The 22,013-nt window shown below is 38.9% G+C and overlaps 2 protein-coding genes across 7 annotated transcripts in view; both read left to right on the top strand.

Moving 5' to 3' along the window:
* Nucleotides 1-11,859, top strand: part of PPP2R5C (protein phosphatase 2 regulatory subunit B'gamma) — an 81,279-nt gene extending 69,420 nt beyond the window's left edge. For 2 of the 5 annotated variants that reach the window (XR_012835561.1, XR_012835562.1), the window contains exons 9-14: nt 710-880; nt 1,466-1,593; nt 3,132-3,233; nt 4,317-4,389; nt 4,622-4,750; nt 6,691-6,807. Coding sequence is in view for 3 of the 5 variants with exons in the window: in XM_075753539.1 (XP_075609654.1) it covers nt 710-880; nt 1,466-1,593; nt 3,132-3,233; nt 4,317-4,389; nt 6,691-6,807; nt 9,751-9,882 (723 nt within the window). In the remaining 2 variants the exon portion in view is untranslated. Of the gene's footprint in view, nt 1-709; nt 881-1,465; nt 1,594-3,131; nt 3,234-4,316; nt 4,538-4,621; nt 4,751-6,690; nt 6,808-9,750 lie in introns of those variants that run through there. The other 3 variants (XM_075753539.1, XM_075753540.1, XM_075753541.1) reach the window with 2 other exon arrangements.
* Nucleotides 11,860-18,108: 6,249 nt separating this feature from the next.
* Nucleotides 18,109-22,013, top strand: part of DYNC1H1 (dynein cytoplasmic 1 heavy chain 1) — a 44,929-nt gene continuing 41,024 nt past the window's right edge. For both annotated transcript variants that reach the window (XM_075753537.1, XM_075753538.1), the window contains exons 1-3: nt 18,109-18,482; nt 21,122-21,209; nt 21,817-21,990. In XM_075753537.1, the coding sequence (XP_075609652.1) occupies nt 18,212-18,482; nt 21,122-21,209; nt 21,817-21,990 (533 nt within the window). In that variant the 5' untranslated portion in view covers nt 18,109-18,211. The remainder of the gene's footprint in view (nt 18,483-21,121; nt 21,210-21,816; nt 21,991-22,013) is intronic.

The following is a 22,013-nucleotide window of genomic DNA, read 5'->3' as shown; positions in this document are numbered from 1 at the left end:
CTGACAGATGTATAGACCCTTTCTAAAGAGTTGTGAGCCAACTGGCAGATGACTTCCTTTTATGTCATGTTTTTATAGATCCTTTAGTTTGTGTGTGTGTGCGTGCCCCTTTCTCCCACATATCTTTTGAGTGTTCATGGTTTGCTAGGCAAAAATTGCTTCAGCAAGCTGGGTAAATAATTTAATTATCAGAAAGAAAATTAAGACTGTGATTATAGTAATATAGTCAATTAAATAAAACTCAGTGTTTAAGAGCAGCATGCCTGGAGTAGTCGGTCACCTGTCAATTTGGGTATTTATAGTAAATCTTCACTTAAAATATAATGATAGAACTTAATTTCTTGAACTTTGGAGTAGACTTCCAAGAAATAAGAAGCTGCTATCACTTAAGTGGCAGATAATTTTCCCCGTAGTATAGTAACAAATTTGCACTTTGATCATGTTAAGTTAGATGTCAGATTACTTCCTCTAATCTTTTGATGACTATTTTTAAACATGTCTTTTAAGTGTATGACTTTGTTTTCTGAAGAAGTGTTTTTAGACCAGTTGTTATTTCTGTGACACAGAACCATATCTGATCACTGCTGTCACATGGGACAAGAAATCTTAGTTTTGTGTTCTGTTTAAAATATCAGACTTCTTAATGAGATATAATTTAGTGCAAGGTAAAGTCAAATTATCATGAAGATTATGTTCTTTGTCTCTACAGGTTGTAATGGCACTGCTGAAATACTGGCCAAAGACTCACAGTCCAAAAGAAGTCATGTTTTTAAATGAACTAGAAGAAATTTTAGATGTTATTGAACCATCTGAATTTGTAAAAGTTATGGAGCCTCTTTTCAGACAGCTAGCCAAATGTGTGTCTAGTCCACACTTTCAGGTCTGTACTTACTGCATGTACAATAATATGAGGATTTTTATAAAGCAGACTCGTTAATGGTATTATCTACTATTATTCACCATAATTAATTTTATTTGTTGGAAAAAAAGTAATAATAATCTTCAATTCTGTGTCAGATTTTAGGGATCCAAATGTTAGCTTTATTGTTTCTTTTCAAGAGTGCAGTATGTGCATTCGTATTGGTGGATTCACTTCAGTGTTACACTTAACATAAAAACTTAAAAGCTCACTGTTTTCAGAAATTACCTGAACCCTTTAAGTACATAATGTTTGCACTTCACCGCTTGTAATAGAGTTCTACAAATACTCTCTTTTCTTTGGGAAAACATTTCTTTGCTTGAATTTCAGAGTTCATAGGTTATAGTTTGAATTGTGTCCCTATCAAGGAAAAAAGCACTTTTTTCATATCTATCTCCATCAGCTCCATGACTCCTATTTACATGAGAAGAATCCAAATCGAAATTGCAACTTTTCTTACCTTTCCCTTGTTTTGGCAAATGTTTCAATTATTTGCTCTTTAAGAGATTGTCTGAAGAAGTGTTCCTTTTTTTCATGTTGTCTTAGGTTGCAGAGCGAGCATTATACTACTGGAATAATGAATATATTATGAGTTTAATTAGTGATAACGCAGCAAAGATTTTACCCATCATGTTTCCATCCTTGTACCGGAATTCAAAGACGCATTGGAACAAGTAAGAAACACTTGTACAAATAAAATTCTGCTGCTTTACTTTTTTCTAGTTTCAGGCTTAAAAGTGGTTCAACTCTTTGAGTTGCTGCTTTTAACAGTGTGGTGAGCTGTTTACTCATGACATGAAAGTTGCTAGGTAAGAAGACTACTGTTGTCAAAATTTTTAGGAAATATTAAGAATTGAGGAAGATAGTTTTTCCTTTTTTCATTATACAAGAATCAATGTTTTAGTGCATCTAATCCATGACACATTTTTATTAATATGAAGCAAATTTGACATTAATCTGAGGTTCAGATACTTCTAAAGACTAACTTTGATTTCGCATCTCTAATGTCTTTGCTGGTTTGCATTTCTTCTGCATTCTAGTGGATTGTAGATTAGGTCATTTTTTCCTTTCCTCTTCTTTTTTCCCTCCTCCTTTTTGTTTATTGTTTTCTCTTCTTTCTCCATTGACTATTTTCACTTTTTTCTCCACAATAACATAGTACTTACACATGAAAACAGTCCTGGTCAGCTCCTTTCTGCAGCTGTTCCAGTGCCTCTTTGTTTGAGCTGTTGTGCAACTGCTGGGATGGTGAAATTATCACAGACTGCTGCTGACTTGGCCAAGAATGCATTATCAATCTGCCACTAAACACAGGAAAAGAAATGGAAGACAGAGTGATGTTAAAGTGATTGGTTACTGTCACTGGATGTAAGCAGTAACAAATAATGTGCTCATTAATAAAATTCTGATTCAGCGATGCAACTGTACATAGTAAATGTGGAGTGCCATGAGTGGGTTTTTTCTGGCTTTCAAGGCCATGCATTCGTTTTATTCTGAGCAGAAGTCGTGCTACCCAGTACAGCTGCGCTCTTACTTGTAGCTCACGTGTATGATACAAAGTAATCACTTAACTGATTGCTTTTGGGATTTAATGGTCAGGAATCAATCACAGACTGGAGCTGTAAATTACTTTGTAAAAGTGCTTCATAAAGCAGATTATTTTTGTTTAATTTTTCTGATGTTTTCCACTTCGCTTTTCTAACACTTTTCTGAAGAGTCCTGGCATAATTGGTTTGAAATGAGTGCTGTTGCTGTGTGGCAGTTTTCAAAATGAATGGTGTCTTTTCTAGGCTCCTTTTAATCACTAACTTTTTTGTCAATTGCCAGCAACTTACTTATATCACAATCTTAAATGTCATCTTGCATTTTCTCTAATAACTAATAATAAGTTTGATTAGTGTCAGCTACTAAATTTCAAAACTAGTCCTGTATAGTTAGTTACATGTAGCATTAAAAATGAAGTTCAAACATCAGAAGTATAAGTGATGAGTAGCACTATAGAGTAAGAAAACTGCCTTCAAAGTTTGTATTTTTAGTACTTGTATTAGCCCTTTTGAGGGTAAACTGAAACTTCCACTGACTAGTTTTGTTTCCACTTATTCTGAAATGATGTAATTTTCCAGTTATGTAGGCTATTGGCTACTGTTCACCAGAAAAAATAGATTTCAAAGTTTAAAGTACTCTGAGTTTCAACCAGAAGTTTTACTTATAGGACAATACATGGCTTGATATACAATGCTCTGAAACTCTTCATGGAGATGAACCAAAAACTGTTCGATGACTGCACACAGCAATTTAAAGCAGAAAAACTGAAGTAAGTTTTCATGTCAGTGTGTCTGTTCTTGAATAATTTGTTCAGAGTGCTTTAGCTCTGAAAAACTACTGTGTCTTTAGTGGGAAGTTGCCCATTTGATTACAGCAGTCTCAAAATCAGCTTGGTGAAACTTCTTGTTATATGTGAACTGTAAAATCTTGAACAGGATGCTTTGTGTAGTATTGGACCTAATACTGCTGGGGGTCACCATCTTCCTAAAAAATTAATTTTTTGAGAGTGCTAATTGTGAAGCCCAGTGTAAAAGATCTGTTAGAGTTTAGTTTTCATCCTGTGTTTATTTTAGCATGCTTTATTTACCCAGTGTTATTTTCTTTCATGCTATCACTCAACTCTTCCCAAAACACTTTTTCCAGTGTTTTTCAGCATTGCTCACATATGTGAGCATATGTGCGTGTTTTTCTAAAAATTACCCAAAATAAAATTGTTACTCTGTTGTAATACAGGGTGTTCGTACATTATTTGACAGAAGAATCCTGTTTAGTATCTTCTTTCATAGGTCAGTGAACAGAGCAGGGATTTGGAAGATAGAATTTGGTATGGAATATCCTTTTGGTCATTGGGGTCAGCTGTCCCGGCTGTGTCCCCTCCCAACTCCTTGTGCACCCCCAGCCTACTCACTGGTGGGGTGGGGTGAGGAGCAGCAAAGGCCTTGGCTCTGTGTCAGCACTGCTCAGCAGTAACTAAAACATCCCTGTGTTACCAACACTGTTTTCAGCACAAATCCAAACCACAGCCCCATACCAGCTACAGTTAAGAAAATGAACTCTGTCCCAGCCAAAACCAGGACAACTAGTATCAGCCAGTTTGTTGCTTTCATGAGAAAATACAAGGTTTTTTTCCTTTTAATGTTGCTTTGTGATCATGGGGTATTGATATGATGCAAATTATCCTGTCAACAGTTAAGTGATACTTTGGGCAGTAGGCGGACACAGGCATAGCTAAATAATTTATTCTGTTGAATTCTTTCAGTGAATTTCTTTTTATTTACCAAAGTATACAAGTTGTGATACAAGATTCACCAAACTTTTTTTGCCATTTTTGCTTCTAATTTTTTTTTTCCAGAGAGAAGCTAAAATTGAAGGAACGGGAAGAAGCATGGGTTAAAATAGAAAATCTAGCCAAATCAAATCCCCAGGTATTTAGAAAAGATTGACATGTTCATGTTTAAATACTTTAGTTTTGTTAAATATCAGTGGGGGAAACAGGTCTGATCATGGAAATAAAGCAATTTCACTAATTGTATTATGAAAGATATACAATAAAAATACTTTAAAAATTTGTAACCTTTCTCTTGTGCAAGTAATTATTTTTTTAAAAGGTATCTGAAAAGTATGATATGAAGTACTTTTTTCCTTTTCTTACAATAGGAGATATACTGTATTGCGGTTTGAAAAGTTATTGTGCAAAATTATGGAAAATATAGAGATGCCGTAATTGGTTTCTCTTGAAAAGCTGTTTGCAAACAATATATTACAAAAGAGATCTTTCTGCAAACTGTGAGTTATGACTGGTCAGTTTTCCTCTGTGTCAAATGGATTAAAGTAATATTGTACATTCTTGTCTGCTGCATTTGTTCTCATATTTCCATTGGGCCGGTCTTCTGGTGAACCTGCACCTCAGGTTCTTACTAAAAGGAAAACATCTGTCAGGCATTACTTTATGTAACTGAAATTTTGGTAAAGAAACAAAGGTCCTCTAGGTTTTTCATTATATTTTGAAATTACGGGAGAAGGGGATGGTTTGGCTTGGGTTTTTTACCCCTTCTACTTAATTTGCTTGGAGAATGCTGCCAGTTTTCCTTTATCTCAATCATACTGATTGCTGCTATGGGGGAAACAAACTCAAACATTTCAATTACTCTGCAGCCAGAATTTTATTATACTGCAGCAAGAAACTTACTTGTACTGTATCTTTTCAACATTGTCTAGCTGAGATTAAAGTTGTGGAAGATGGAGTAACAGTACTCTGTAAACAGAAGTGGGATGCTCTATGATCTCAGCGCTACTTTAAAACAAAGTATGGGGTCATCTTTTTTCTAAGAAGGAGGAATTTCATAAATTTTTTTCCTCTCGTGGCATTCCTCAAGGAACAATTACTAAACTGCTCAAATCAAATTTGTTAAAATTAAACAAAATATCAGTTGACAACAGATGAGTTAATCAAAAAAGAACCATTGATATGAAACCAGCAATTGACTTTCAGTGACAAAACATTCCTTTAATAAGACAAGCCATACAAAAGCCTTGCTTGAAGAGTACTTGATAGACATGGTCATTTGCTGTCACAAATGATGAACTATTGCATGTCTGGCTAGATAAAGGGATTGACTTCTAGTAGTAAAATTTAGAGTTCTACAGTGTAAATTTCCTTTTCTTCCCAAGTAATTTTTTGTAACTGTGTACATTTTCCAAAACAGGTTAATACAACCTGTATACAGCACGTTCTGCATAGTACACTCGAAGAGAGCTAATAATTGGAAGCGATTTAAAATAAAAATTATTAATTTGAACAGAGTGCTCCACTGAATTGATGGAAGGATATCAATGCCTTTAGCAGTATATATTATATAATGGATTTTTAAGGAATTTTTTCCTGCAACTTTAGTTGTCTGTTTACTGACAATTCTTGTTGTTAAGAGCTATTCCTAACTCTGCATGACACAAGAATATGTTTTAAGACTTTAGATCACTATAGTTGTTACATCCTTGCTGACAGTTTTTTCCTGTTTTGTCTCATCTGCATTAAGTTATTGGTACACTCAGATACTAAAATATTTGAGGAAAATGGATGAAAAAGTGTGTGTGTTTGTAAATGAGTTGATTTCAAGGCCACATACACCTTGTCTGAATTAAAATAGAATTTAAAATACTGAGATTGCTGTACAGTAAGCTTTAAATACTATACAAGTGTTTTTATAAGATTTTTTTATTCCCCAAAGACTTATGGCTGTTTTACTTTCTCAAGATAGAAAACCTTTTAATATTTTGTTTTGAAATTATTTAAAATGTTTATTAACCATATTTGGCCTTTTAACAGTGTATTTTCTCTTCCAACACAAAATTGCACCAGAAAGTAAAATCATTGTATTTTGGTTGCTACACTGTTCACAAATCACTAGACAATGTATTAATAAGGTTTCAGATAAATGATTGCCAAAGTAGACATTCAATACTGGCAAAATCTGAATATTTAAAAATTCAATCCCAGATGATCAAAGCATATCTTTTTGTGTTCTGACTGTATTTTTCAACAGAACATTTCTGCCAAGTAGAAGTATTGGAGTTTCATTTTAAAATGTATTACTTGGTGCCTGGAAGCATAAGATATTGATGCTAATCTCAAATAACTAATCATATCATTCAAATGCTCAAATACACTCTTAGTATTTAGGTATTACAACTAAGAATTATTATTTTAACACTTTGCATTTTATTAGTACCCAACATACAGTGACACGAGTTTGCTGAACAGTCCTGTTGCAATGGAAACAGATGGGCCTTTAATTGAAGATTTGCAGATGCTGAAAAAGACAGTGAAAGAGGAGGCTTGTCAGGTAAAGCCATGTGAAGATAACCAAGTACTCTAAATTATTAATTACTTTTTTTAAGTGACTGTTAATCATAGGCATAAACTTGGGCTTTAGTTTCAGCCCTGTAACTATTTATCCTAGAGTAATAAACTTCATATTCTGTTCTCTAACAGTTTTGTTTTTTCATAAGGCAAACTTGTATAAAATACAGATTCTAGTGATGACATGTTTACTATTCAAGGCCTCCTTGGTGGCTAAAGCTACTACATTTTGAGAAAATGTGTGTGTGTGTCTTGCCTGCATATGGGTGGTCTTCCTTAGTCCGCCATCTGTCATGTTCCATTACTCTACTGCAGGGCAAGGATGGACTCTCAAGGTCATTCCAATCTCTTCATCTGTAGCTAATGCTTAGTGATTGTCAAGTGTTTTTACTTGAAGTGGAACTGGAATCCTGACATTCAAACTAGAGAATTAAACTTGGAGCTGATGGAAAGTGGAGAGGTGCCAGGGGGCATTGCAGTATCACTAAGATGTCTGGTAGGAATATCAGTACTGCGAATATCTCTAAATCCAGTAAAGCTTAAGACCAGAGAAATTATCTGGAGCTGAAAAACTGGTTGAGATTGGAGATAAAGTCTGTTAATTTGAACCAATGTATCAAACAAGAAATTTAATAAAAATAAGCCTATGGTCAACCTAACCTCTTACATTATTTTCTTAAAATTCGTGTTGTTAGCCTGCAAGATTATATTTTAGTGTTTGTACTGTGGCATTTTGGATAAGTACCGATATCAAAAGAAATGCTGGAATGCCTCCAAGACATGCTCAGTGATTTGCTGTTTTTCAGACACCGCTGGATTGGAACCCTATGCATTACATGTAAATCTCAGCTGAATTACATGCCTGTCCAGGGCAATGAATGAGGGTGGCATTCCCTGGAATGGGAACACTAGTTAAAGCTAGTCAGTGAGGAGCATTGGGTTTAAAGTCTCTAAACCTCTGCCTTTCTTCAGACCTTGGATAGCTTAGCCAGGCCCACGTGATGGGGAGAGGGGCCTCCTTTCACTAGCTCCAGAGCTGAGAACCATTTCTAGTGGAGAAGGGTATATACAAGGTTATTGGGAAAAAATGAGTACTGCTTAATCTTAGATTTGTGTGGATGGTAGCCTCCATCTTTTACTATGCTATTTCCTAGTGCATAACCATTTCCTCAAGATCTATGAGACCTTGGTTCACTTTCCACCTGGCCAGAGGGAATTAAAACTCATACCTCCTAAATCTGCGTGCTCTAGCATTAGTTCTCAAAGAAAAGCAGTCAAGTTATGACTATATGCTAGAAGTTGGGACCAGCAGTTAAGAACAAAGTTCCCAGTCCCAGTTGCTCAAGTGTTTGGGGATTTGGGCCAGTATTACACCATGTAAAATGCACAAACAGTAATGGCAGCCCAAGCTAAAACCAAGGACTCTACCTAGGTCTTACCTTCTTTTCTGCAAAGAGTTCAACTTCAAGAGCTATAATGTTGGGGCTATATACAGCTTTCACTGATAATGTTCCAGCTGGAAAATGAGTGCATCATGTTCCTGTGGATGAGCTTGATTTCCCTCCCCCAATTGTTAGAAGGAATGGGGATTAAGAGAGTGATGCTAATGGAAAAGAAACAAATGGTAAACTAAATAATATTCTGAAACTTGGATTGGAACTGTCCTAGCATTCTTTAGCCATCTCTCCATGTGCACATTTTCCTTATTTTCCTTGCTCAGAGCAAGTAGTAAATGAGATGATTAGAAGGTTATAAGCCTGTTTTTCAAAGATAAAGATTCTGTACTAGCAGAGCTAATAGAATGGTTTGAAACAGGAATTATTATTATTAGAAAAACTTCCAGAAATCTATAAGAAGTGTAAAGCTTGCAAGAGGATTGATAAGTCTGGGTCACCAGGCAGGAAAAGGATTAGAGAATTGCAGAAAGCAAGCTAGGTAGCATTCTTGCATCAGTCTTTCAGAGGACACTGGAAAGACAGTTATGTATTCCTTGCTAAGTACCATCAGAAATTGATGCTAAAACAAGAGGTATTACAGTTACCGGTGTAAAAAAAAAAAAAAAAAAGGCAAATCAAAAGGACAACTTAGTTTATTTTTTTTAAATAAAAGCTCAGAAGTGAGAACTATGTAGAGATCTACGCAGTTTCAGTGAAAGTAAGGTTTATGCCAGAGGTTAGCAGGGTAGCAGAATGTCCATACTGAAGATGTGATAGAACGGCTGAGGAAAGTAGACTAGGATTTTTTTTCTATAGTGGACTATGTGAGCGTTTTTAGTGAATACACTTTGCTACAACAAAATTTGACCACTGTGACTTACTAACTTTTTGAGCATGCTGGTAAATCAATGGCTAAGTAAAAGCCAATCAGGTTTTTTTTTATAAGGACTTTTTTATAGAATAACATGAATAAACATCATTGATCTAACAGGCAAATTAGGGTAGGTGAGACAGATGTGGATATATAAAGACACTATTATGTAGTTTCAAGATAGTTTGATAGGAATACTGTCTGGTTTTGAGAGAGCCTCAGTAAGATAATTTTCAGCTGTGTGAATGGTGTAATTAGAAGCATGGAAAAAATTTAAAATAATTTATCTTAAATGTAGAGACATACAAAATGAAAAATAAGTGAGAAGATAGATGATGGTTTTAAAGATGTTATCAAGTGATAATTGTGATAGTAATGTCATGATTGCTAATAGCTTAGAATTTGTTAATTGTTTCTAATTTTTCCTCTTAGAAAAAAAAATGGTCTTGAGACTTGAAACTGGATAGCTGGTGGGGTAAAGAGGAGAAAGTATAAACTTTTCCCCATGTGTTGGATTTTTTTTTCCCATAAGTGAACATACTGATGTGCAAGAAATATTTTTAAGGTAATTGTTTAGTAATTAATATTTTTAGCCAACTTTGTTCTGTTCTTATTTCAGGCACAGAAAGATCAGAAAAAAGATCGTCCTCTTGTGCGACGCAAGTCAGAACTGCCTCAGGATATCTATACCATGAAAGCCTTGGAATCACATTGCAGAGCTGATGAATTAATATCACATGATGGGCATTAAAATATTGCAGTGAAATATTATTTTGGAGGAAAAGTTGTTGTTTTTTTTTCTTCTGGACTCAGTTCTACAGTAGAACTTACTTTTTTGTGCCATACCAATCAGTTACACACAAAGTCAAAGCTTTCTTCAACCCAGTTCTGTAGGCAATAACTTAGAGTATGCAGCTCAAGATTAGTAGTTCAAACAATGGTAAATTACCCTATTCCATATGCAGAATATTGGGTTGACTATAATGAAGTGGACACAATTTCCTGGAGGTGTTGTTATAGTACCAGCTAGCTGATAACATGCAGTTTTTATAGTCACATTTGAGAAAAGCATTCTATACACTCTTTCTGTCTAAATAAGGGAATGACCAATAGTTGGTACTAATGATAAATGTGTGTTTTCAAAAAGAAAATTATTTCAAATTTAAGTATTAAAGTTTTTCTAGGATTTTTCAACTTTACAGTTGTTTCCACATTATTGCTGTCTTGTAATATACCAGCAGTTTTGAAAATACACAGTTATTCTTTCGTATTATAAAACACGGCTTACAAACTGATACCTTCATGACAATCCTCGATCATCATTCCTTTCTAAGAATTCTGTAAATTTATTTCTCCTTTACTTAGGATAAAGATATATATCTATATATACCATGTCCTAATAATTTATGTATATTTAAAGCCATATTTTCCAGTCTTTATTGTATAATACGGCACCAGTATTCCAGATATGAACTGGTAGAAGAATTTTTCCTAAAATGAAATTTTGATTACTATGACTGGGAGTAAGACTGAATATAAAATTTCATTTTAAGTTTTTTTCAAGTCAATAAAATACTCTTTCACTGTTTTCTCCCTTATCTGAGCTTTTAATACTCAGCATTTTTCTTGGGCTCTAGGAGTTCAATATTCTGTGGCAGATATTATGCGTGATTTCAGTTGTATCAGTCTTTATCTGAAAGATGAACATAACCTTTCAGGAAACACAACATCACAAGCTTATTAAACTAAGAAAAAGAACAGACCCTTGAATTCCATTCTGCTTCTTTTTAAATGAGTCTAAGAGCTGAGGAGATAGTGACCATAATTTTACCGTGAAAATATTTTTTTGTTGTTGTTGCTGTAAAGAGCACATGTGCTGCAAATACACCTCACAAGTGAACTGAAAATGCATCTGAGTTGCTGATGATCTTCAAATGCTGCTATATATTCCACAAGATTACTTGCATGTAATGAGCTTTTTGTTGTAGATGGAAAAGCACGGGAGGAAAATCTCTTTAAAAATATAGTGCTTTGTCTTCAATATTTGATTTCTCTCAGGGTGGCCAGTATTTTGACTTACTTATCCTGCTTACAAGCTGTTTGAAATGTGTTCTGCTATTCTAAATGGGTGATTAGTTTCTTTTGTCTCTGGCAGTAACATGATATAACTTAATGTTTAATGTCTGATGCATAAAGAGATAAAAATGTGGCTTCTTTAAAAATAGTTTTGGTTTACTTTTTAAGGAAGTATAACATCTCCTGCATCCATTAAAAAACAAAATTACGCAAAGCAGACCTTCATAGTAACCTTGTGCAGATGTAGTGCCTGCTGTTTGTTAGTTGCATTTAACATTCAGTTTCCAATATTTGTTATGTTGTCTATTGGAAGAAAATTGTGGGTGGTAAATATTGGCTTACAACTACTAAATTTAAAGACCAACCCAACCTTTAAGTGGAATGTCCACTGTGTCTGAAAACATTTCCTGTAAAACTTGAAAAAGAATATGCTTTACCATTAGGATAAACTATATTAAAACAGTTTAAAGATGCCTTCTCCTTTTGAGGGGAAAAGGGTGCTTTTTTTAATTGTGTAAAGCAATGTCTATGTATTTTGATATACCATTGTTTGAACTTCCATCTTTAGCTGGTAGATTATCAGTTACCTTTGATTTCAGTATGTTTGTGCAAGAGGTTGCTGAAAGGAGTTATTCTTATGTTACCCAAGGGGGGGGGGGGAAAAACCACCTGTATATCAATGTTTGATTGATTGTGTGATGCTCAACGTATAAGAACATCTTTCACTGTCTAGATTCTATTTCTGTTCTTTATCGAAGATGAACACTCACCAAAAAAAAAAAAGGAAATATTACGATATTTTTAAAGGCTTAAAGTTCACCATAAATTCATATTTTAAGTTTTGGGCCACTAAACATTGGCTTAGGCAACATTCCAAAATCTGTCACCGCTAATGGTTTAGCATGTTTATTATCAGTATTTATATACTACTTATCCTGTACTAAACCAGTCCAAAACTAATACATCCAAAATAAAAAAAAAAGTAGAATTTTGGTGACTGTTGTTCTTCATAAAGTTCTGTCTGACACCTTCCCTCGTTTTCCAAAATTACACCTGTACATCAGGAATGTCAAAAGTAATATTACAAGTGTCTTTTTAGTGTGGCTTTAGTATGGCTTCATTTTAATATTGTACATACATTGTACCTTGTTTTATGGTAATAAGTAATAAAAATGTAGACTTCATATTTTGTACAGAATCGTCCTGTGTACAGAATAAAAAGTTCCTAGAAACAGCAAGAATAGGTAAGTGGCACAATTATTTTTCATTAGACAATATCTGTAACATTATGCGTTAGTGGAATGTTAAGTTCAAATGTACCTACATATTTTTTAACATTTTGTAATTCAATTTTTTTTGTTCTGGCATTGTTTCTGAAGAACTTCATACACCTGCCATTTAATATGCTTTTATCTAATTTTAAAACTTTAAAAAAAAATGGTGTATTATATGGACAAATAAAGAACATGTGAATTTTACTTGCTCATCATGAAACTAAATTAGCACAGGGTGTTTGGGGGGGTGTTCAGATATATTTTGCAGAATCAGCTGTACAAATTAAAATAATTTCATAAATTTCACAAAAGCAAAAATTATGGGAAGACCATTAGTGAAAAAAGGAGAATAATGGATATTCAGTAAAAGAAGCAGACTTAACTTTTACAGCAACTATCAGTACTGAAAGGAATTTGATAAATCTCCAATCTACAAATACCATAGTATTTTCCCCTGGAACACTTCCATATTGACAGGCTTCAAGCAAAGTAGCCATATAATTGGGGGTTATCGTGTGGTAGATGATACGTGGTGAGGTGGCAAGGATGTGGGAACAAACTGAACTCCAGTAGGAATTGTCTTCCCTCTGGAATCCATAAAAATGTTCAAAAGAACTAAGGAAATTACATAAAGCTGACTTTCAGTAAGTGGTGGGCTTGGGGGGAGTGTAAGCCTAGATCGATATCTGACTAGTAGCATGAGTTATAAATGAGAAGCCTTTGCATACTGTAAGAAAGAGTTTTCTGCATGAGTTCAGAAGTGAACTCGCCACATGCACTCCCAAGGTTGATCAGTCAAAAACTAGGTAGTGAAACAACTGAGGATTCAGTCATTCAGTTTACAAAGTTGGGGTCAAATACCTCTCAAAATGCAGTATTTTAAAGTACTGACAGTAGTAATGTGGGATTTTTAATGAGTTGCAAGCATGTTCAGGAAGTGAACTTCAATCCTTTCTCTTGACTAACTTTTTTTTGGCATTGCTTGTTTGGTTTGGCTTCTTAGAAGTGGAAAGGAAGGAATGGCTGGCTGGTAAATGAGGGTAGAGCAGTGGATGTTGTCTACTTTGACTTCAGCAAGGCTTTTGACACCATCTCCCTTAACATCCTCATAGGCAAGCTCAGGAAGCGTGGGTTAGACAAGTGGACAGTGAGGTGGATTGAGAACTGGCTGAATGGCAGAGCTCAGAGGATTGTGATAAGCGGCGCAGAGTCTAGTTGAAGGCCTGTAGCTAGCGGTGTGCCCCAGGGGTCAGTACTGGGTCCTGTCTTGTTCAATGTACTCGTCAATGACCTGGACGAGGGGACAGAGTGTACCCTCAGCAACTTTGCTGATGATACAAAACTGGGAGGAGTGGCCAACAGACCAGAAGGCTGCGCTGCCATTCAGTTGAGACCTGGACAGGCTGGAGAGTTGGAACCTAATGAGATTCCACAAAGGCAAGTGTAGAGTCCTGCACCTGGGGAGGAATAACCCCAAGTACCAGTATAGGTTAGGGCTTGACCTGCTGGGAAGCAGCACTGCAGAGAAGGACACGGGAATCCCGGTGGACAAGAAGTTATCCATGAGCCAGCAGTGTGTCCTTGTGACCAAGAAGGCCAATGGTATCCTGGGGTGCATTAAGAAGAGTGTGGCCAGCATGTCGAGGGAGGTTATCCTCCCCCTCTACTCTGCACTGGTGAGGCCACATCTGGAATATGGTGTCCAGTTCTGGGCTCACCAGTTCAAGAAAGGGAACTACTGGAGAGAGTCCAGTGGAGGGCTACAAGGATGATTAAGGGACTGGAGCATGTCTCTTATGAGGAAAGGCTGAGAGAGCTGGCTCTGTTTAGCCTGGAGAAGAGAAGACTGAGAGGAAATCTTAATATTTAAATATCTAACAAGCAGATGTCAAGAGGATGGGGCCAGACTCTTTTCAGTGATGCCCAGCAACAGGACCAAGGGGTAACAGGCACAAACTGGAACACGAAGTTCCATCTGAACATGAGGAAAAACTTCGCTTTGAGGGTGACAGAGCAGCAGAACAGGCTGCCCAGATAGGTTGTGGAGTCTCCTTCTTTGGAGATACTTAAAACCTGCCTAGACATGATCCTGTGCAACCTGCTTTAGGTGAACCTGCTCTAGCGGGGGGGGGTTGGACTAGATGATCTCCAGAGGTCCCTCCCAACCCCTACCATACTGGGACTCTGTGTGTAGTGTAGTAAAGCATGCTTGTGTTTGGATCTGTGATGGTTTGCTTTATGTAAACTTTTAGTTTGTACAAATGTACTTACAGGAGATAACCTGAGTATCCCGAGTATTGTTCTGGATCCCATTATGGACCACCCACCAAGCAGAGCATTTCTGCTCCTTGGAGCTTGTGCTTACTGTGTGTAATGATTGTGGAGACTCTGACTGCATATAGCTAACTAAGAAATGCCGTTCTAATTACCGTATCACTGTCTCCCTGGCTTATAGTTTCTTTTATATGATGAGACTTGGCTTGAGCTGTCTTTACCTTATGAAATAAAACTTTGATGTAGTTAAAAATTTTGTATGAAAAATTTCCCAAGGGAGAATTTACTGTGGAGCTAAAGAAGATAATACATTATTCCTTTCTCACATAATTGAAGGCCTTCCACTGTTTTGCTACAAGGGGGAGAAGGGTATTCACATAATTGCCTCAACCTATTTTAAGGCATTTTTGTGATCCAGAAGACCACACTAAGAGGGTTCATGCTAGCATGAAGGCCTTGCCATAGTAATTTTTCTGGTTCTCTGGCTGTAGAATTACAGGTGCAAGAAGATTAGAGATGGGAAAGCAAGTGATTTGCTCTGATTGTTACTTGTTTGGGTTTTTTGTCTTTATTTTTCATCTCAATACCAAATTATTAAATATAGAAAAAAGACATCTTTTTTTCCGAAGTTGTTTCTTTTATAACTTATGCAAAAGGTTTTCTTTCTACATATGTTGTATGGCATTTGGCAGGAACAAATCTTATCTGTCTTGACAAGTCATCGCTTTCATTCTGATTCTCTGAAATATTTTTAGTTAAACTATAGGGGAAATGTGTCATATTGGCAATCTTGTCTTTTTGGATGGCTGATTTCAATGGCTTCTCACATACCTGTGAGAAGGGCCAGGTCCTTTGTGTATCTAAGAAAAGGACATTCATAATTAACTAGAGGTAGATCAAGGCAAACTATTTTTCACCCTGACTTGAGCAAGCCAAAGCTTTAACTGAATATGAGAACTTGTGCAAAAAGCTAGTTTATCTTGTCTTTGCTTCGATTTCCTTTAACTTAATTTATAACATCTTCCTCCTGCTCCTTTTGGCACAGTAAATGAGACTGAAGTGATTAAAGGAATACAGAGTGTCTTACCTACACTGGCTTTTAGTTGCAAGTAGCCTAGCATTTAAATACCAGAATTCTAGACTTGTTCTTTGTACCGTAAACTCTTGTCGCATAGGGAGTATTTCTCTTCTAAGAACCTCCAGTAAGATGAGACTTGTTGGGTTTTTTTGACCCTACTTTCTCTGCAATTCAGCAGCAATGTATATAAATAATTACTTGAATTTTTATTTCCTATCTCTATCCTGCTTTCTTCTCCTTACTTCCTTACGTATTTGATTTTTTTTTTTTCCTGGCAGCAAATTTACAGTAATGAAATACTGTATCTTGCTTTGTAAGCTACAAATTTTGTGACATTTTGGTGCAGCAGATGATGGCTGGTTTAGAATGAGCATGCTTAGGACTTGGAACCATAGCTTGAGCTAACCTCCTATGAGATGCCAAGTTACACTCGAGACCTATCTGGGTTGCTTAAGAGTATTAGCAACACCCTTTTAACAAACATCCTGAAGGCCAGGATGTTAATGTAACGTGTGGCTTTTGGATGCTTGGCCTGTACTGACACTATGTGGATGTAAGTAGATAATTCTTCCCCCATTGGAAAGGAGGCAGGCAGGACCAGGTATGGGGTGGCCTTGGTGGAATTTAGACAGCCTAGCAAAGATAGTGTTTTGGTTTTGTTTTTTTTTTTTTTTTCATATTAAATGTAATTCTAAAACATAACCTGTATGTAGAAGAATGATGGGGTATGAGCAAACGACTTCGGAAAACAGAACTAGGCGAGTGTTGTATTAAATGCTATCTCAGTAACTATATTCTATAAATAGAATATTCAGATTAGTATCTACTACTGTTTTTCTTCATCAGAAATAAAACTTTTTTTAATAAGGTTTTGGGGTGGTGAAAATTGAATGGTTTTGGTAGGTTTTAATGAATCACCTCTGTTGGTTCTGGTGCTTGTGGTTGAAACTCAGTTGCTGAACAGATCATTTTCCTTCCAGACAAGAAGGTTTGAAATTTCAATTACTTAAGAAATGAGTGTTTTTTCAAAGTTAAACTGGACTCCTAAACCCCTTAGGAGCCTACTTGAGCATAGGTGTGTTTTTTCCAGGTAGAAACAAAGGACCTGGAGTATGTGGCTGGGCTTTCTGGATTCCTAGTATCCTAGCTGGACATACACGCTTTAATGCCGAGTTACACTTGGGTAGTGGCTTACCGGTCAGGACTTCCTTTGTCAGGCAGGATGTCTTACCCCAGCTTCTGTATGTCTTGTGCTATACATCTGAACGGATCCTGGCTGTGAGGGTGTCTGCATTTCCCTGTGTGTCTACCTGAGGACATGCATGTGGGGTTCGGAGGCAGTTTTGTGTGATTTGTTGGTTTGGGGGTTGGTGGTTTTTTTTGGGGGGGGGGGGGGCGACTTCCCCTTTTCCACCTCCGTATGAACAAAAACTGGAGTTTTCAGTCTCTGGGTCTGTACTTTTGGGGAGTCAGCGGAACTTCGCTGCTGCCTCCGCTCCCCAGGCACAATGAGGCAGCAGCCAGCACCAGGGGAGGGAGGGGACTAGTTTGGGCAAGGAGGAACAGGAGTGGCCCGTGAGCTAAACTCATCTGATACATCGGCCACACGTACTCACTGGGATAGGGCAGGCATGGATGTGGCGGCTGTAAAAGAGCTTTAAGGATTTTTAAAAATGAAAAGAGATTCTGCAGGAAAAGTCTCCTCCTCACCGCTGTGCTTTCAGTCCCTCCCGAGTTATGTCCTGTGTTTTTGGGAAAGTCTCCAAAAGACTGGGATTCGTGGTTCGGGTGCTGGATTTGTTAAACCGTAACTCGCTAGCTGGAGGAGTTGGCTCCTGCGTTTATTTTTAACATGAAATAAATATTTTTTTTCTTTGGACAAACGAGCCCTGGGGCTGCTTTGTCTTCTAGGTAACGGGGCGGCAATACCAGGCCACACCTCACCCGGGCTGTGCTGCCGGGGGTGCCTGTTCCCTTTCCCCTGCCGCTCACCCACTGCGCTCTCCTGCCAGAAGAAACTACCCGACTAAACCACTTGTCAAATGTGGAGGAGAGAGAGGCGGGGGAGCGGCCGGGCGGGTCTGCAGGGCCTAGCCCGTGCTCCGGCTCCCCGCAGTGCCGCCGAGGCACCGCCCTTTCCCCCCGGGTGCTGCAGGGCTGCGGCCCGGACCCTGCTGCGCCGTGCAGAGGCTGTGGTGGGAGGCGGGCGGGGTCGCGCAGCGCGCCGGGACCAGGAGCCGCCCCCTCGGCGCGGCGGCGGGGGGCGTGGCGGACTGCCTTTCCCAGGCTCCCCCGCGGCAGCGCGGCGGGCGGGTCAGTGCTGGGGCGGCGGCTGAGCGGGTGGAGGGTGGTGCGCCTGCCGGTGTTCCTGCCTCGGCATGTCCGACTCCGGCGGCGGTGGGGGCGGCGGCCCCGGCGGCGAGGAAGGCGGCATGGAGGTGTCGGGCTCCGCGGTGCAGAATGTGGCCGACGTGTCGGTGCTGCAGAAGCACCTGCGCAAGCTGGTGCCGCTGCTGCTGGAGGATGGTGGCGAAGCCCCCGCGGTGCTGGAGGCGGCCCTGGAGGAGAAGGGCGCCGTGGAGCATATGCGCAAGTTCCTTTCCGACCCGCAGGTCCACACGGTCCTGGTGGAGCGCTCCACCCTCAAAGGTGAGGCGAGAGCCGGGTGGCCGCCGCGCTGTCAAAATGGCGGCGGCGCCCGCCGCTGCCTGCATCGAGCCGCCGCCCTGCCGCGGGGTGGGAGGGGCGCGGCGCTGCTCTCCCCCGCCCGACACAGGGGCTGCGGGGACCCTTCGCCTTCACGTACGGCCCCAGCTGGGGAGGCGCCGGCCTGCCGCACTGCGGCTACGGGAGTGCCGGGAAGAGGCGCGCTGCCGCGGCTCCGCGGGGCTCGGCGTTACGCGAGGGCGGTGGCTCACAAGGGCCTGCATCAGCGGGCGGATCCCGCGCTGGCTGCCTCCGCCTGGCCCGGCCTCCCCCGTTATTCTTTGTTCTCCGGGTCTGGGGCCGGAGCTTATGCTGCTCGGCCGCCTCTGGACAGATGCTGTGGGCCGGACGTGGGCGCAGGTGCTTTCTGTGCTGCGACTGCAGCCTGTCATGCTTGGAAAGTGCTTCGTCAGTGGGCTGCAGGCGCGTCCTGCCGCGGCCTCCCTTCTCTGAGGAAATTACTTCCTTGGCAACGCAGCTCACTGGTCTAAAACAGACCCCCCAAAAAACCACACCAAAACCAAAAAACAATACCCTGAAGGGGAAAAAACCCTCAAACCTCAATCAGCTTGTAAAAAGTGCTATTCTGTGGTTAATTAGCGTGACTCAAGTTGATAAACCAAAACGTAGACCTTTGTTTAGTTAGCAAAGCGTGGTGGCTGTGCTGCTTCTAAACGGTTCTGAGAAGCCTCATCAAATGTTTCATTAAATACTACAGCTCAGTTGACACTCTGACTTGAGAAACATCTTTGTTATTTACATGCTGTTGTTACTGACTTTATTTCGAAAATTACTTTTATTGTCAACAATTCTGTTGCTAAATAGGCAGTTATTGTTACAGAATCCAGCTTCATGAACAATAATAAAATAAAACTAGGCTTCATTAATAACACAGACTTTTACTATTGAATAAGACCTACTGTCTGTATATGGCTATATGCCTGCCAGCCTGAGCTTGCAAAATTTTATTATTAAACTTCTGTATCTCTACTCCCTAGTGTGCTGTTGGTTCAGCCCCTATAGATGTTTCTTGAATCTTCTTACAGTCATACTTCATATTGCATTATATAACATGGCAACAGCCACAGGGTAAGATACTGTATATATGCCCTGCCCTTGCTGCACACTGTGGGAAACATGAAGAAGGTTCTTCCATTCGCTCTCTATTCACTGTGAACTTAAGATGGTGCTTAAAATATCCTGTCTTTTGTTTATTTTATGCCTATTTCCGCTGATTATCCTTCTCCTCCCCCTTCCAAAGTTCGTGACTTCTTTTTCAGCAGGAACAGCAGTAGAATTGGGGGGGGGGGGGGGGAAGAACAACAGTCTCTATGAATTCATGATCCAGCATTTCACAGGATGTAAAGAAAATCCATTGGATGTTAATAGGCTATACAGATGATTTCTAAATTTCTCTTATGTCTGGCTCATGAGGTTGGTTTTCCTTAGTTTGGGTTAGAGATAATGAAAGATAGTGGTGATCACTTAGCTCCAGGCTTGTCGCATAGCTATTGTTAAATATGTATGGTTAAAAACAAATTGTGACGCTTACTACATGTTTTAGAAGCTAAATACTTATTTACTATGGGCAGAAGGCATTTCTATTGATGTCTTCTGGTTTAACAGCAGTTATTTGGGGAGAAAGGATTTTCTGATTGACAGCCGGTCTTCAGACTTACAGATATGGAGATCTTGTTTTCTCTGACGCTATTAAAACCAATACTATTATTATTGAAACTTGTGGATGGACTAGATAGTATGAAGTTATTGATTACAGATACAGTAAAACAGAAGCCATATTTCTGATTAATGAAAACTGCTGTGTGGTATCACTGGCTGCGCAGCCTGCCAGCAGCTTTCATACGGGTTCTTGTGGTATCTAGTGCAGTGTTTTTCTGGGACTGGGCTTCTGGTGTTTGGGATCACAAATGTGACACCCTGAGGCTGTATTTCCTATGAAGGACTAAATGAAATCAAAGCCGGATGAGAGTCCACTGTAATGTGTCCAGTCAGAGCACGTCCCCCAACAGGGAGTAACCTTCTGTGCCAAAATCACTGCATTGCAGCACAACCGCCTGCATCCCCAGTAGTTACATCATCTGTGATACACTGGCTGTGGTAATGCCCGAGTACTTCCCATGGCTTGAGTTTTTGTTTTGTTGCGAGGTGGGTTTTTTTTGTTCAGAGGATTAATTTCCAAATCACTTTTGAAGAAAAAGTCTGAAAATGCAAAGCAACCTATGAAAGAAAAAAGCAGCTGCTTAATGTTCTTACTTAAATGTAGAATATCTCTACAAATAAATGCACATTGTATATTGCAGAAGATTTCTCTCTGCTTCACAAGCAGAATGTCGGTTATAATTTTTTTGTTGAAATGTTTTATCAGGTTTTTTTATAACAACCTGAAAAAGTTAATAGAGTTGTGTTAAAAACCAATGAACCCACTCCGAGTTTAAGCTATTTTGCATAATAAGTTGGTGTATAAAGGTTAGAAGTTAGTCTGATAATGGCCAAAGATGGTTGAGAGACAGTGGCAGATGCCTTAGAAATAAAACATTTCTCACATAGAATATTTTTTGCAGAGGATGTGGGAGATGAAGGAGAAGAGGAAAAAGAGTTCATTTCCTACAGTATCAGCACTGACATTCATTATGGAATAAAATCAAACAGGTGAGTTAGTAAAATAAATCTTGGCATTTCTACCCTATGAATGTAAAACCTACACAAGCAGATTTACCTAGTTTACCTACAAATTTACCTCCAGTTTACCTAGTACTTCATGCAGTGTTTTTATTCAGGTAGGGCGGTAGCTTTGCAAGGTGGAGGCTGTGATAAAACAATGGGGTGTCATGAAGCTGAAAGGAATGGAGTTAGGACTTCTAGCTCTGAGGTTGAAGAAACAAAGTCTTACTAGTTTGGCTTCCATCCAAATGTAACATACACACACAACTTGGGTTCGCTAATCTTCAGTTACGTTTGACTCTTATGTATTTGTCACCTTACTGCATATTTGACTGTGAAGCTTCATAAGATGTGTGCCTCTTTAACGTGCCCATACTGCAAAGTCCTTATTGATAGCTAAGTTTGGCTGATTACTGAACAACAAAGATGTATTTATTGAAAGACTTTTGTTCAAGTTTCTCAGAAGAAAGATTATAAAGTATGATGATGCATGTTAGCTTTTAATTCCTGTGACCTAAACTAGCAGTCAGATTAAAGTTATTCTGTCACTTGAGCTTCAAATGTTTAGTCGGTAACTCTCCTCTCTGTTCTGCAGTCTGGCGTTCATTAAGCGTACACCAGTGATTGATGCTGACAAACCAGTGTCTTCGCAACTGCGAGTGCTCACTCTCAGTGAAGATTCTCCGTATGAAACGTTACACTCTTTCATTAGCAATGCAGTTGCTCCCTTTTTCAAGTCCTACATCAGAGAATCTGGCAAAGCAGACAGGTAATTCAGTATAAATAGTGCAC

Source organism: Balearica regulorum, chromosome 5, assembly GCF_011004875.1.
Source record: "Balearica regulorum gibbericeps isolate bBalReg1 chromosome 5, bBalReg1.pri, whole genome shotgun sequence".
Lineage (NCBI taxonomy): Eukaryota > Metazoa > Chordata > Aves > Gruiformes > Gruidae > Balearica > Balearica regulorum.
This window is presented reverse-complemented; position numbering and strand designations above follow the sequence as displayed.